This window comes from Eubalaena glacialis, chromosome 12 (assembly GCF_028564815.1).
Source record: "Eubalaena glacialis isolate mEubGla1 chromosome 12, mEubGla1.1.hap2.+ XY, whole genome shotgun sequence".
In the NCBI taxonomy this organism is placed as follows: domain Eukaryota; kingdom Metazoa; phylum Chordata; class Mammalia; order Artiodactyla; family Balaenidae; genus Eubalaena; species Eubalaena glacialis.
This window is the reverse complement of record NC_083727.1, coordinates 50,048,638-50,061,098: the sequence shown is the minus strand read 5'-3', so window position 1 is coordinate 50,061,098 and position 12,461 is coordinate 50,048,638. Positions and strand designations below refer to the sequence as shown.

The following is a 12,461-nucleotide window of genomic DNA, read 5'->3' as shown; positions in this document are numbered from 1 at the left end:
CAACCTTAGCCACTGGGGGCAGACACCAAAAACAACGGGAACTACAAACCTGCAGCCTGCGAAAAAGAGACCCGGAAGTTAAGCAAAATGAGAAGACAGAAAAACACACAACAGATGAAGGAGCAAGGTAAAAACCCACCAGACCAAACAAATGAAGAGGAAATAGGTAGTCTACCTGAAAAAGAATTTAGAGTGATGATAGAAAAGATGATCCAAAATCCTGGAAATAGAATGGAGAAAATACAAGAAACGTTTAAAAAGGACCTAGAAGGGCTTCCCTGGTGGCACAGTGGTTGAGAATCTGCCTGCCAATGCAGGGGACACAGGTTTGAGCCCTGGTCTGGGAAGATCCCACATGCCGTGGAGCAGTTGGGCCCGTGAGCCACAATTACTGAGCCTGCGCATCTGGAGCCTGTGCTCCGCAACAAGAGAGGCAGCGATAGTGAGAGGCCCGTGCACTGCGATGAAGAGTGGCCCCCGCTTGCCACAACTAGAGAAAGCCCTCCCACAGAAACGAAGACCCAACACAGCCATAAATAAATAAATAAATAAAAATTAAAACAAACAAACAAAAAAACAAGGTCCATTTTCTTTAAAAAAAAAGGACCTAGAAGAACTAAAGAGCAAACAAACAATGATGAACAACACAATAACTGAAATTAAAAATTCTCTAGAAGGAATCAATAGCAGAATAACTGAGGCAGAAGAACGGATAAGTGACCTGGAAGATAAAATAGTGGAAATAACTACTGCAGAGCAGAATAAAGAAAAAAGAATGAAAAGAACTGAGGACAGTCCCAGAGACCTCTGGGACAACATTAAACGCACCAACATTCGAATTATAGGGGTCCCAGAAGAAGAAGAGAAAAAGAAAGGGACTGAGAAAATATTTGAAGAGATTATAGTTGAAAACTTCCCTAATATGGGTAAGGAAATAGTTAATCAAGTTCAGGAAGCACAGAGAGTCCCATACAGGATAAATCCAAGGAGAAACACACCAAGACACATATTAATCAAACGATCAAAAATTAAATACAAAGAAAAAATATTAAAAGCAGCAAGGGAAAAACAACAAATAACATATAAGGGAATCCCCATAAGGTTAACAGCTGAGCTTTCAGCAGAAACTCTGCAAGCCAGAAGGGAGTGGCAGGATATACTTAAAGTGATGAAGGAGAAAAACCTACAACCAAGATTACTCTACCCAGCAAGGATCTCATTCAGATTTGATGGAGAAATTAAAACCTTTACAGACAAGCAAAAGCTAAGAGAATTCAGCACCACCAAACCAGCTTTACAACAAATGCTAAAGGAACTTCTCTAGGCAGGAAACACAAGAGAAGGAAAAGACCTACAATAACAAACCCAAAACAATTAAGAAAATGGTAATAGGAACATACATAGCGATATTTACCTTAAATGTAAATGGATTAAATGTTCCAACCAAAAGACATAGACTGGCTGAATGGATACAAAAACAAGACCCATATATATGCTGTCTACAAGAGACCCACTTCAGACCTAGGGATACATAGAGACCGAAAGTGAGGGGATGGAAAAAATATTCCATGCAAATGTAAATCAAAAGAAAGCTGGAGTAGCAATTCTCATATCAGACAAAATAGACTTCAAAACAAAGACTATTACAAGAGACAAGGACACTACATAATGATCAAGGGATCAATCCAAAAGAAGATATAACAATTGTAAATATTTATGCACCCAACATAGGAGCACCTCAATACATAAGGCAAATGCTAACAGCCATAAAAGGAGAAATCAACAGTAACACAATCATAGTAGGGGACTTTAACACCCCACTTTCACCAATGGACAGATCATCCAAAATGAAAATAAATAAGGAAACACAAGCTTTAAATGATACATTAAACAAGATGCACTTAATTGATATTTATAGGACATTCCATTCAAAAACAACAGAATACACTTTCTTCTCAAGTGCTCATGGAACATTCTCCAGGATAAATCATATCTTGGGTCACAAATCAAGCCTTGGTAAATTTAAGAAAATTGAAATCATATCAAGTATCTTTTCCAACCACAATGCTATGAGACTAGATATCAATTACAGGAAAAAATCTGTAAAAAATACAAACACATGGAGGCTAAACAATACACTACTTAATAACCAAGAGATCACAGAAGAAATCAAAGAGGAAATCAAAAAATACCTAGAAAAAAATGACAATGAAAACACGATGACCCAAAACCTATGGGATGCAGCAAAAGCAGTTCTAAAGGGAAGTTTATAGCAATACAATCCTACCTTAAGAAACAAGAAACATCTCAAATAAACCACCTAACCTTACACGTAAAGCAATTAGAGAAAGAAGAACAAAACCCCCCCAAAGTTAGCAGAAGGAAAGAAATCATAAAGATCAGATCAGAAATAAATGAAAAAGAAATGAAGGAAGCAGTAGCAAAGATCAATAAACTAAAAGCTGGTTCTTTGAGAAGATAAACAAAATTGATAAACCATTAGCCAGACTCATCAAGAAAAAAAGGGAGAAGACTCAAATCAATAGAATTAGAAATGAAAAAGGAGAAGTAACAACTGACACTGCAGAAATACAAAGGATCATGAGAGATTACTACAATCAACTCTATGCCAATAAAATGGACAACCTGGAAGAAATGGACAAATTCTTAGAAAAGCACAACCTTCCAAGACTGAACCAGGAAGAAACAGAAAACATAAACAGATCAATCACAAGCACTGAAATTGAAACTGTGATTAAAAATCTTCCAACAAACAAAAGCCCAGGACCAGATGGCTTCATAGGCAAATTCTATCAAACATTTACAGAAGAGCTAACATCTATCCTTCTCAAACTCTTCCAAAATATAGCAGAGGGAGGAACACTCCCAAAGTCATTCTACGAGGTCACCATCAATCACCCTGATACCAAAACCAGACAAAGATGTCACAAAAAAAGAAAACTACAGGCCAATATCACTGATGAACATAGATGCAAAAATCCTCAACAAAATACTAGCAAACAGAATCCAACAGCACATTAAAAGGATCATACACCATGATCAAGTGGGGTTTATCCCAGGAATGCAAGGATTCTTCAATATACGCAAATCAATCAATGTGATACACCATATTAACAAATTGAAGAATAAAAACCATATGATCATCTCAATAGATGCAGAAAAAGCTTTCGACAAAATTCAACACCTATTTATGATAAAAACCCTCCAGAAAGTAGGCATAGAGGGAACTTACCTCAACACAATAAAGGCCATATATGACAAACCCACAGCCAACATCGTCCTCAAGGGTGAAAAAGTGAAACCATTTCCACTGAGATCAGGAACAAGACAAGGTTGCCCACTCTCACCACTATTATTCAACACTGTTTTGGAAGTTTTAGCCACAGCAATCAGAGAAGAAAAATAAAAGGAATCCAAATCGGAAAAGAAGTAAAGCTGTCACTGTTTGCAGATGACATGATACTATACATAGAGAATCCTAATGATGCTACCAGAAAACTACTAGAGCTAATCAATGAATCTGGTAAAGTAGCAGGATACAAAATTAATGCACAGAAATCTCTTGCATTCCTATACACTAATGATGAAAAATCTGAAAGAGAAATTAAGACAACACTCCCATTTACTTTTGCAACAAAAAGAATAAAATACTGAGGAATAACCCTACCTAAGGAGACAAAAGACCTGTATGCAGAAAACTATAAGACACTGATGAAAGAAATTAAAGATGATACAAACAGATGGAGAGATATACCATGTTCTTGGATTGGAAGAATCAACATTGTGAAAATGACTATACTACCCAAAGCAATCTACAGGTTCAATGCAATCCCTATCAAACTACCAATGGCATTTTTCACAGAACTAGAACAAAAAATTTCACAATTTGTATGGAAACACAAAAGACCCCGAATAGCCAAAGCAGCCTTGAGAAAGAAAAACAGAGCTGGAGGAATCAGGCTCCCTGACTTCAGACTATACTACAAAGCTACAGTAATCAAGACAATATGGTACTGGCACAAAAACAGAAATATAGATCAATGGAACAGGATAGAAAGCCCAGAGATAAACCCACGCACATATGGTCACCTTATTTTTGATAAAGGAGGCAAGACTATATAATGGAGAAAAGACAGCCTCTTCAGTAAGTGGTGCTGGGAACCCTGGACAGCTACATGTAAAAGAACGAAAATAGAACACTCCCTAACACCATACACAAAAATAAACTCAAAATGGATTAAAGACCTAAATGTAAGGCCAGACACTATAAAACTCTTAGAGGAAAACATAGGCAGAACACTCTATGACATACGTCACAGCAAGATCCTTTTTGACCCACCTCCTAGAGAAATGGAAATAAAAACAAAAATAAACAAATGGGACCTAATGAAACTTAAAAGCTTTTGCACAGCAAAGGAAACCATAAACAAGATGAAAAGACAACCCTCAGAATGGGAGAAAATATTTGCAAATGAAGCAACTGACAAAGGATTAATCTCCAAAATTTACAAGCAGCTCATGCAGCTCAATATCAAAAGAACAAACAACCCAATCCAAAAATGGGCAGAAGACCTAAATAGACATTTCTCCAAAGAAGATATACAGATTGCCAACAAACACATGAAAGAATGCTCAACATCATTAATCATTAGAGAAATGCAAATCAAAACTACAATGAGGTATCACCTCACACCAGTCAGAATGGCTACCATCAGAAAATCTACAGACAGTAAATGCTGGAGAGGGTGTGGAGAAAAGGGAACCCTCTTGCACTGTTGGTGGGAATGTAAATTGATGCAGCCACTATGGAGAACATTATGGAGGTTCCTTAAAAAACTAAAAATAGAACTACCATACGACCCAGCAATCCCACTACTGGGCATATACCCTGAGAAAACCATAATTCAAAAAGAGTCATGTACCACAATGTTCATTGCAGCTCTATTTACAATAGCCAGGACATGGATGCAACCTAAGTGTCCATTGACAGATGAATGGATAAAGAAGATGTGGCACATATATACCATGGAATATTACTCAGCCATAAATAGAAATGAAATTGAGTTATTTGTAGTGAGGTGGATGGACCTAGAGTCTGTCATACAGAGTGAAGTAAGTCAGAAAGAGAAAAACAAATACAGTATGCTAACACATATATATGGAATCTAAAAAAACAAAAAAAGGTCATGAAGAACCTAGGGGCAGGATGGCAATAAAGACGCAGACTTACCAGAGAATGGAGTTGAGGACACAGGGAGGGGGAAGGGTAAGCTGGGACAAAGTGAGAGAATGGCATGGACATATATACACTACCAAATGTAAAATCAATAGATAGTGGGAAGCAGCCGCATAGCACAGGGAGATCATCTCGGTGCTTTGTGACCACCTAGAGGGGTGGGATAGGGAGGGTTGGAGGGAGGGAGATGCAAGAGGGAGGAGATATGGGGACATATATATATGTATAGCTGATTCACTTTGTTATAAAACAGAAACTAACGCACCATTGTAAAGCAATTATATTCCAATAAAGATGTTAAAAAAAAAATAGGGGCTTCCCTGGTGGCGCAGTGGTTGAGAATCTGCCTGCCAATGCAGGGGACACGGGTTCGAGCCCTGGTCTGGGAAGATCCCACATGCCGCAGAGCAACTAGGCCCGTGAGCCACAGTTACCGAGCCTGCACGTCTGGAGCCAGTGCTCCGCAACAAGGGAGGCCGTGAAAATGAGAGGCCTGCACACCGCGATGAAGAGTGGCCCCCACTTGCCACAACTAGAGAAAGCCCTCGCACAGAAACGAAGACCCAACACAGCCATAAATAAATAAATAAATAAATAAATAAATAAACCCAAAGTTTAAAAAAAAAAACAAAACCAAATATTAACTAAGATGAAAAATCTAAATGACAATAGAACAACAGGCTGAGTTTGAAGGAATAAAAGAAAAAGAGACAAAATAGGAGATGAGAAAAAGGATTAAAAAAAAGTCTTCCTCCTTTCTTCTCATATCCTCCTATTTGTTTTCTTTTCTTTTCTTTTAAAAAAGGAGAAATGTTTTTGGTTTTATTTTTTATTTTACAAGTGAAAAGGCCAAGTGAAGAATTGGGTCCAGGGAACTGAATTAGTATAAAAATTCTAAATAATTCAGGTCAAATCTCTTTTTTCCCCATAGCAATGCTTTTTAAACAACAGTATCTCTACGATTGTCTTAATCTTTTACTTGCCTCTGCAGATAACACTAATGCTTCATCAATTCTAATGTACTGGACCTAAGACATATCCAACAGCTAAATTTCAAGAGCAAAGGAAAAAATAATGAACTTCTGATGAAACCCAAGTGAAGAAAATACCCAAAACCTATGGGAAACTTATCTAGAATGCAAACTCCTCTAACAGATAAGGTTATGCCATAATTTTGCAGCTGAAATGTTCAGGATCTTAATCTATTTTTGTGAAATAAAAGTGAAGTTGAGGAAACAAAATTTATTACTTTAAAAAAGTAAAATCTTTCTATAAATTATTTTTAAAAGGCAAGAATACTTAAAAAAAATTTTTTTTAATATTGGGAAGAGATCCAGATGTCAATTTCTTAGATGATCTACAAACTTAAAAAGTTTGTGGACTTCCCTGGTGGCGCGGTGATTAAGAATCCGCCTGCCGGGCTTCCCTGGTGGCGCAGTGGTTGAGAATCTGCCTGCCAATGCAGGGGACACGGGTTCGAGCCCTGGTCTGGGAAGATCCCACATGCCGTGGAGCAACTAGGCCCGTGAGCCAAAATTACTGAGCCTGCGCGTCTGGAGCCTGTGCTGCGCAACAAGAGAGGCCGCGATAGTGAGAGGCCCGCGCACCGCGATGAAGACTGGCCCCCACTTGCCACAACTAGAGAAAGCCCTCGCACAGAAACGAAGACCCAACACAGCCATAAATAAATAAATAAATAAAATTAAAAGAAAAAAAAAGAGAGGCTAAGTTTTAGATCAGTTACTATGAGTCTCAGGTACATGAAGTTTACAAGCCAACTGGTATTTAAAAAAAAAAAGAATCCGCCTGCCAATGCAGGGGACACGGGTTCAAGCCCTGGTCCGGGAAGATCCCACATTCCTCAGAGCAACTAAGCCAGTGCACCACAACTACCGAGCCTGCACTCTAGAGCCTGCGAGCCACAACTGCTGAAGCCTGCGTGCCTAGAACCCGTGCTCTGCAACAAGAGAAGCCACTGCAATAAGAAGTTTGAGCACAAAAAAGAGTAGTCCCCTGCTTGCTGCAACTAAAGAAAGCCCGCGCAGCAATGAAGACCCAACACAGACATAAATAAATAAATAAATAAATAAATAAATAAATAAATAAATAAATAAATAAATATCAACTTCCCTTTAAAAAAAAAAAAAGTTTGCAATACACTAAAATGCCACAGCTTCTATGTACAGGGAATGAGACTTATGGAGAGAATTTGGTAAATTTAGGAAAAATCAGACTGTCAGGCTAGAAAACTCACTCCTGGCCCCTAGCAGATGTGTGTCCCTTAAGTGAGCCAAACACAAGCACATGAGTCTGCACGTTCAAGCCCTCTTCCTTCAGGGTGCTGGAAAGCAAGATATCTTTTTTTGTAGCTATAATTTTTATGGTTAGACAAGGGTTTTTTGATGGGGCATTTCTGAATGACTTGAAAACTTGACTTGAATTTAGAGCTATGATTCTCCTAAGAGAGGAAGGAATAGCAGAAATAGAATCTTCGAGCGGCTTTGTCAAAAGAAACACACTCTCACATACCCCCTACTCTTCCCAGTCGACAGTCCCAGTGTTGTGGGGAGGGCATCCTGATACTGAAGGGAGTGTGTAGCAGTCCCTCAGGCCTGCAAGAATCAGTGACACAGAAGAACAAATACGGAAAAATATTTTGTGGCAATAAGAAAGCAGTGTAAAAAAAAACCCCGAATTCTCACCTTGCTTTTTATTTCTTCTACTTTTACAAAACCATTGTTTCAAAACTTTCTTACAAAATTAAAAAAAAAAGACACATACACATGACACGCAGGAGATGAGAATAATGTTCCTCTAATACAAAAGCATTAAACAATATTTCAGGTGCTACACAGCACGTCTGGCACATTTATTTATTAAGACCAGAATCCTCAGAGTTAACCACTGCGATATTTTCTAACACAGTATTATCGGTTGTGGAAAGTAATTTGCCTGAACTGCTCTCTTTTTCAGTCTCCTCCCAAGTAGTTGTCAGAGGCTTCCCGAGGGTTTCTGGAAGCATGAATGTTAGCACTCCACTCACGAAGGCCAAAGTCCCAACAAGCAACTAGAAGGAATTAAAAAAAGAATAAGTGACACATCGAGAAAGAAGTGTATCCTTCAGAGAATAATCATTTCTGAACCTTTTTCAGAGGGCAATAGAATTGAATTTGACGTAACAGTTGTCATTTATTCCTCAGTGAGACCTTTTGGTTACTTATGCTGGTCCAGGGGTTCTTTAATTTGTTCACTAGGCTTAATCCGATCACTCATTAACCACCTACTAAATAAATCCCAGTTACTACCTGCATTATTACTCGTGTAGGCACTGTCCCAGGAGCTACACAGGGGAAAAAAAGTCCCTGCCCTGTCTTCCCAGACTCCAGAGTCTCACGGGGAAACCCAGAGTCTTGGATTTGGACTTGACGGTCAGGGACTGTCTTAGTCAACCCTGCCCCGGCCCAAAAAATTGACATGCTATCAGCATTCAATAAATGGTGGGGAATGAATGAATGCATGCATGCACAAATGAATGTTTCAATGAACCAAAACCTACAGAATTTAGGGGGAAACAAAACAGAGGCAATGGAAACTAGCTGCTACTATGGGGGAGGGGTGGGTCCAATTGATTTCCTGTAAAAATTCAGTATTTCTTAACTTTCCAGGTTTTGACACATAAAAGGCAACCTTTTAGACTAGCACCAAGGTGTCTGCTTTTAAAAATGAAAATCACATTAAAAACTAAAGTCTGCATATCTATTCTCTGTTGATCACTATGTAGATTTTGGGTGGATTTTAGAACTAAATCTCTATATGGTCTGTAAAAACTTTGTCCTTACATAATTTAAACCCCTTTAGCAAAAAATACTGCCTGGGAAGACCCCATAAAAATAAATTAAGGCATGGTTTTTCTGATAAATCTGCATACTTGGTGCTTTTATAGCCTCTGAGACACAGTGCAACTGTGACGCGCTGTGAGGCTACATCGCTAACAGACGTGACCTGGGAAGACAGCTCCTTACTTTGTTTGCAGAGCACTGACAACCTAAATCTAGAAATACATGAGTAAGCCTAGAAGCAGTACAGAATCTAAAGTGACATTGCAAAGGACGTAGAAACCCCAGAAGAGCCCTCTGCCAGGGTCTGAAAAACACTGAGTTAAGTCTAAACAAGAAATAGAATCAAATGGAAGATCCAAGACAAGACTGGATTTTCCTTTTTAACTTGGTAGTAAGAATAGTCAGGCACTAAACAAACTCAGAACCCTCCATCTCCTCTCTCACTCTCAGCAGAAGACCTGGTCTCCCACGGCCCTTGGCCAGCTCCCCCAACCCCCCTACAAGAATCCCCAAAACCTCCCCCCTCCCCCCTTCACCCCCCCCACCCCGGCCAGGAGGAGCCTTTGTCGCCTCTCACCTCCTCCTGTGGGTGGGAGGTGGAAGGGTGCCAGTGGGGTGGGGTCTTCCTCCATCAGTAGACCTCCCTTCTTACCTGCTGGTTTGTTTTTTTGGAACGCATCAATTGGATCTAACTTTTTAAAAGATCTGTATTGGAGTACAGTTGATTTACAATGTTGTGTTGGTTTCTGCTGCTCAGCAAAGTGGATCAGTTATACCTATACATATATCCCCTCTTTTTTAGATTCTTTTCGCATATGGGTCATCACAGAGTATTGAGAAGAGTTCCCTGTGCTATACAGCAGGTCCTTGTTGATTATCTACTTTATATATAGTAGTATGTATATGTCAATCCCAATTCTCACTGATGTTTGATCTTTTCCTTTCCACTGGCTAGCTTCCCTCGGTAAAAATAGAAGTTCTTGAGCCTCTTATAATTTCTGTACCCACTCTGCCCAGGAACTTGTACTTGCGACCTGTATGACCCTGGGCAAGTGACTTAACTTTCCTGCTCCTCAGTTTCCTTATCTGTAAAATGGAAATAATACTACTACCTGCCCACAAAGGACTGTTGAAAGGATTAAATTAAGTAACACATTTAGGGCACTCAAAACAGGGACTGGCTTATGTTAAGGAGTCAATAAATGGTAGCTATCATTACTACTCTCGAGTCTTTTGAAACAAGCAAAAGAGGACCTCTGCCTCAGCCCACACCCACTGCAGCCCCCAGCCCATCCTCTCCACAGCGCTCACTGCTTCTCCTTCCATCCTGCCCCCCACAGCATGGCCCACTCCCACCACTCACAGAAGTTGCTCTTCCCAGGCCACAGATTCCTAGCTGCCAAACCTGATGCACGTTTTCCTGTTCTGCTCTTTCTTAGCCGCTGTCCTGTCCTGCCTTCCTCACCTGCCCTCCTCCTTTGGGGTTCTGGTCACCTCCCTGTCTCCCCGGCTGCTGCATCTCAGTCTCTGCCCTGGACCCCTCTTCCCATCAGGCTTTAAATGCCACCGTTCCCAGGGTTCTGCTCTTCAGTCTCCCTCACCTCTTCATAAGCTGACTCCCAAATCTGTACCTCCCATGCGGGTGTCCCCTGAGCTCCAGACCTGCCTCCTGGACGCCTCCCCCAGCCTCCGCCGTCAAGCAGGTACCTCACACTCATCAACCACAATTCAAGTGCACTGTTCTTCCCCACCTCAACCTTGTTCCTCCTCCTGGGTTCCCTCCAGCCCCGAGAACAACCCTCCCATCCCTCCAGCTGTCCCCCTCCACCATATGCAACTCATCATGGGTCCTGTGGATACAACTTTTCCATCCTGTCCTCTCCAACCCACCTTTAGGTCTGAATGTTCTTCTGTTCTGCTCTCCTTTGAGATCCTGCCCATCCTTTCACCCATATCTCCTGGCTCCCTCAACCCACCCTGGGTGTTAGCAGTAATGCTTACACCCGAACTCAAGCTGGCCAAGTTCCTTTTCCCTCTAAGTTTTTGCCTTCCTGTTTCCTCGGCGTGGAACTCCCTTCTCTCCTCCTCCACCTTGCTGACTCTCACTGGCTCCTCCAGACACAGATTAAATCCCCCTCCTCTGGGAAACCTCCCCTCTGGCCCTGGCCTCGGTTGGTAGCCCTTGCCTACAACCCCATAACCCCAGCATTTCCCAACCACAGCCCTCTTCTCTGGGGCTTCTGCCTTCTGCACCAGACTGGACATCTCTCAGGACAAACGCTGTTTCTTTCATCTCTGCTGCTTATCACCTAGCAGGGAGGCTAATTCAAAATCAACACTCAACCTTTGCCAAATGAGTTCATGGATACAAACAGGATATGAATTAGGTGTCCACTTTTTTTCCTTAGATTACTAAAAAAATGATGGTTGATAATAAAAGCAACAGAAGGAGTGATTTTCATGTGCTTCTTTTTGAAAGAGAAAATATAAACTTATCTTCTAGATTACCATTTCTATTCCTCAAAATGAAAATACTGGCTCCCTAGGCAGTTTGACACCCATAAATAAGCTTAATGAGAAATTTAATAATTTATTTTTTTACTCATTAAAAATAACAAGTAACATCTGCTACATCCAAAGGAAGTACCTTCACAGAATACTTTTGCAAATATACACAAGACCCTGCTGACAGAGGTTGTCCTGGGGAAGGGGGGACCAGGGTTAGGGTGGAGGAAGAACTTATTTCTCTGCATCCCTTTTAGGACTGTTTGTTTATTTGTTTGACCTATGCAAAAGGCATGGTATTTGGGTTTGAACCCAAGTTCTGCCACTTAAATAGGGATAACAAAAACAGTACCTGCATTCTGTGAAGACTACTTTTTGTAAAGCACTTAAAATAGAGCTTGTTACATAACAAGCACTATTTAAGTACCTGTTAAATAAAATTTAAAAACCCCTTTTAACTCTGTAGTCCATAATGGACCGTTATGGATGTCCTTTAAAAAAAATCTTTATTTGGTTTTAGTGATTTTATAGCAGTTTGCTTTTATAGATTTGTCTATCTTCTTCTGTGTGTCTTAGCTTATCTTTAAAAACATCTTTTCCATTTTTATCTTTTATTTATTTAACAAAGAACAGAAAGTGCTAGCACAAAGGAGATGCTTCTGGAAAAGTCCGTGACCTAAAAAGAGTGGTGGACTCTCCAAAACTCCTTCCTGTGTAGGCCAGACCCAATGCCCCCAATTAAGCAAACTTGACTGAGTGCCTGTTACTAGGACATGAGAGAGAACCATGCTGAGCCAATGATTCCCAAAGAGCAGACGCATACCACCTGTGTATGCCAGGTGATTTTTTTTTTTTTTTTT

General features: G+C 40.3%; 1 protein-coding gene across 1 annotated transcript in view; it reads right to left on the bottom strand.

Moving 5' to 3' along the window:
- Positions 1-8,106: 8,106 nt before the first annotated feature.
- The window catches only part of SLC22A16 (solute carrier family 22 member 16), a 32,480-nt gene continuing 28,125 nt past the window's right edge, over positions 8,107-12,461 (bottom strand). The window contains exon 8 of the mRNA XM_061207320.1: positions 8,107-8,324. Within this exon, the coding sequence (XP_061063303.1) occupies positions 8,127-8,324 (198 nt within the window). The 3' untranslated portion in view covers positions 8,107-8,126. The remainder of the gene's footprint in view (positions 8,325-12,461) is intronic.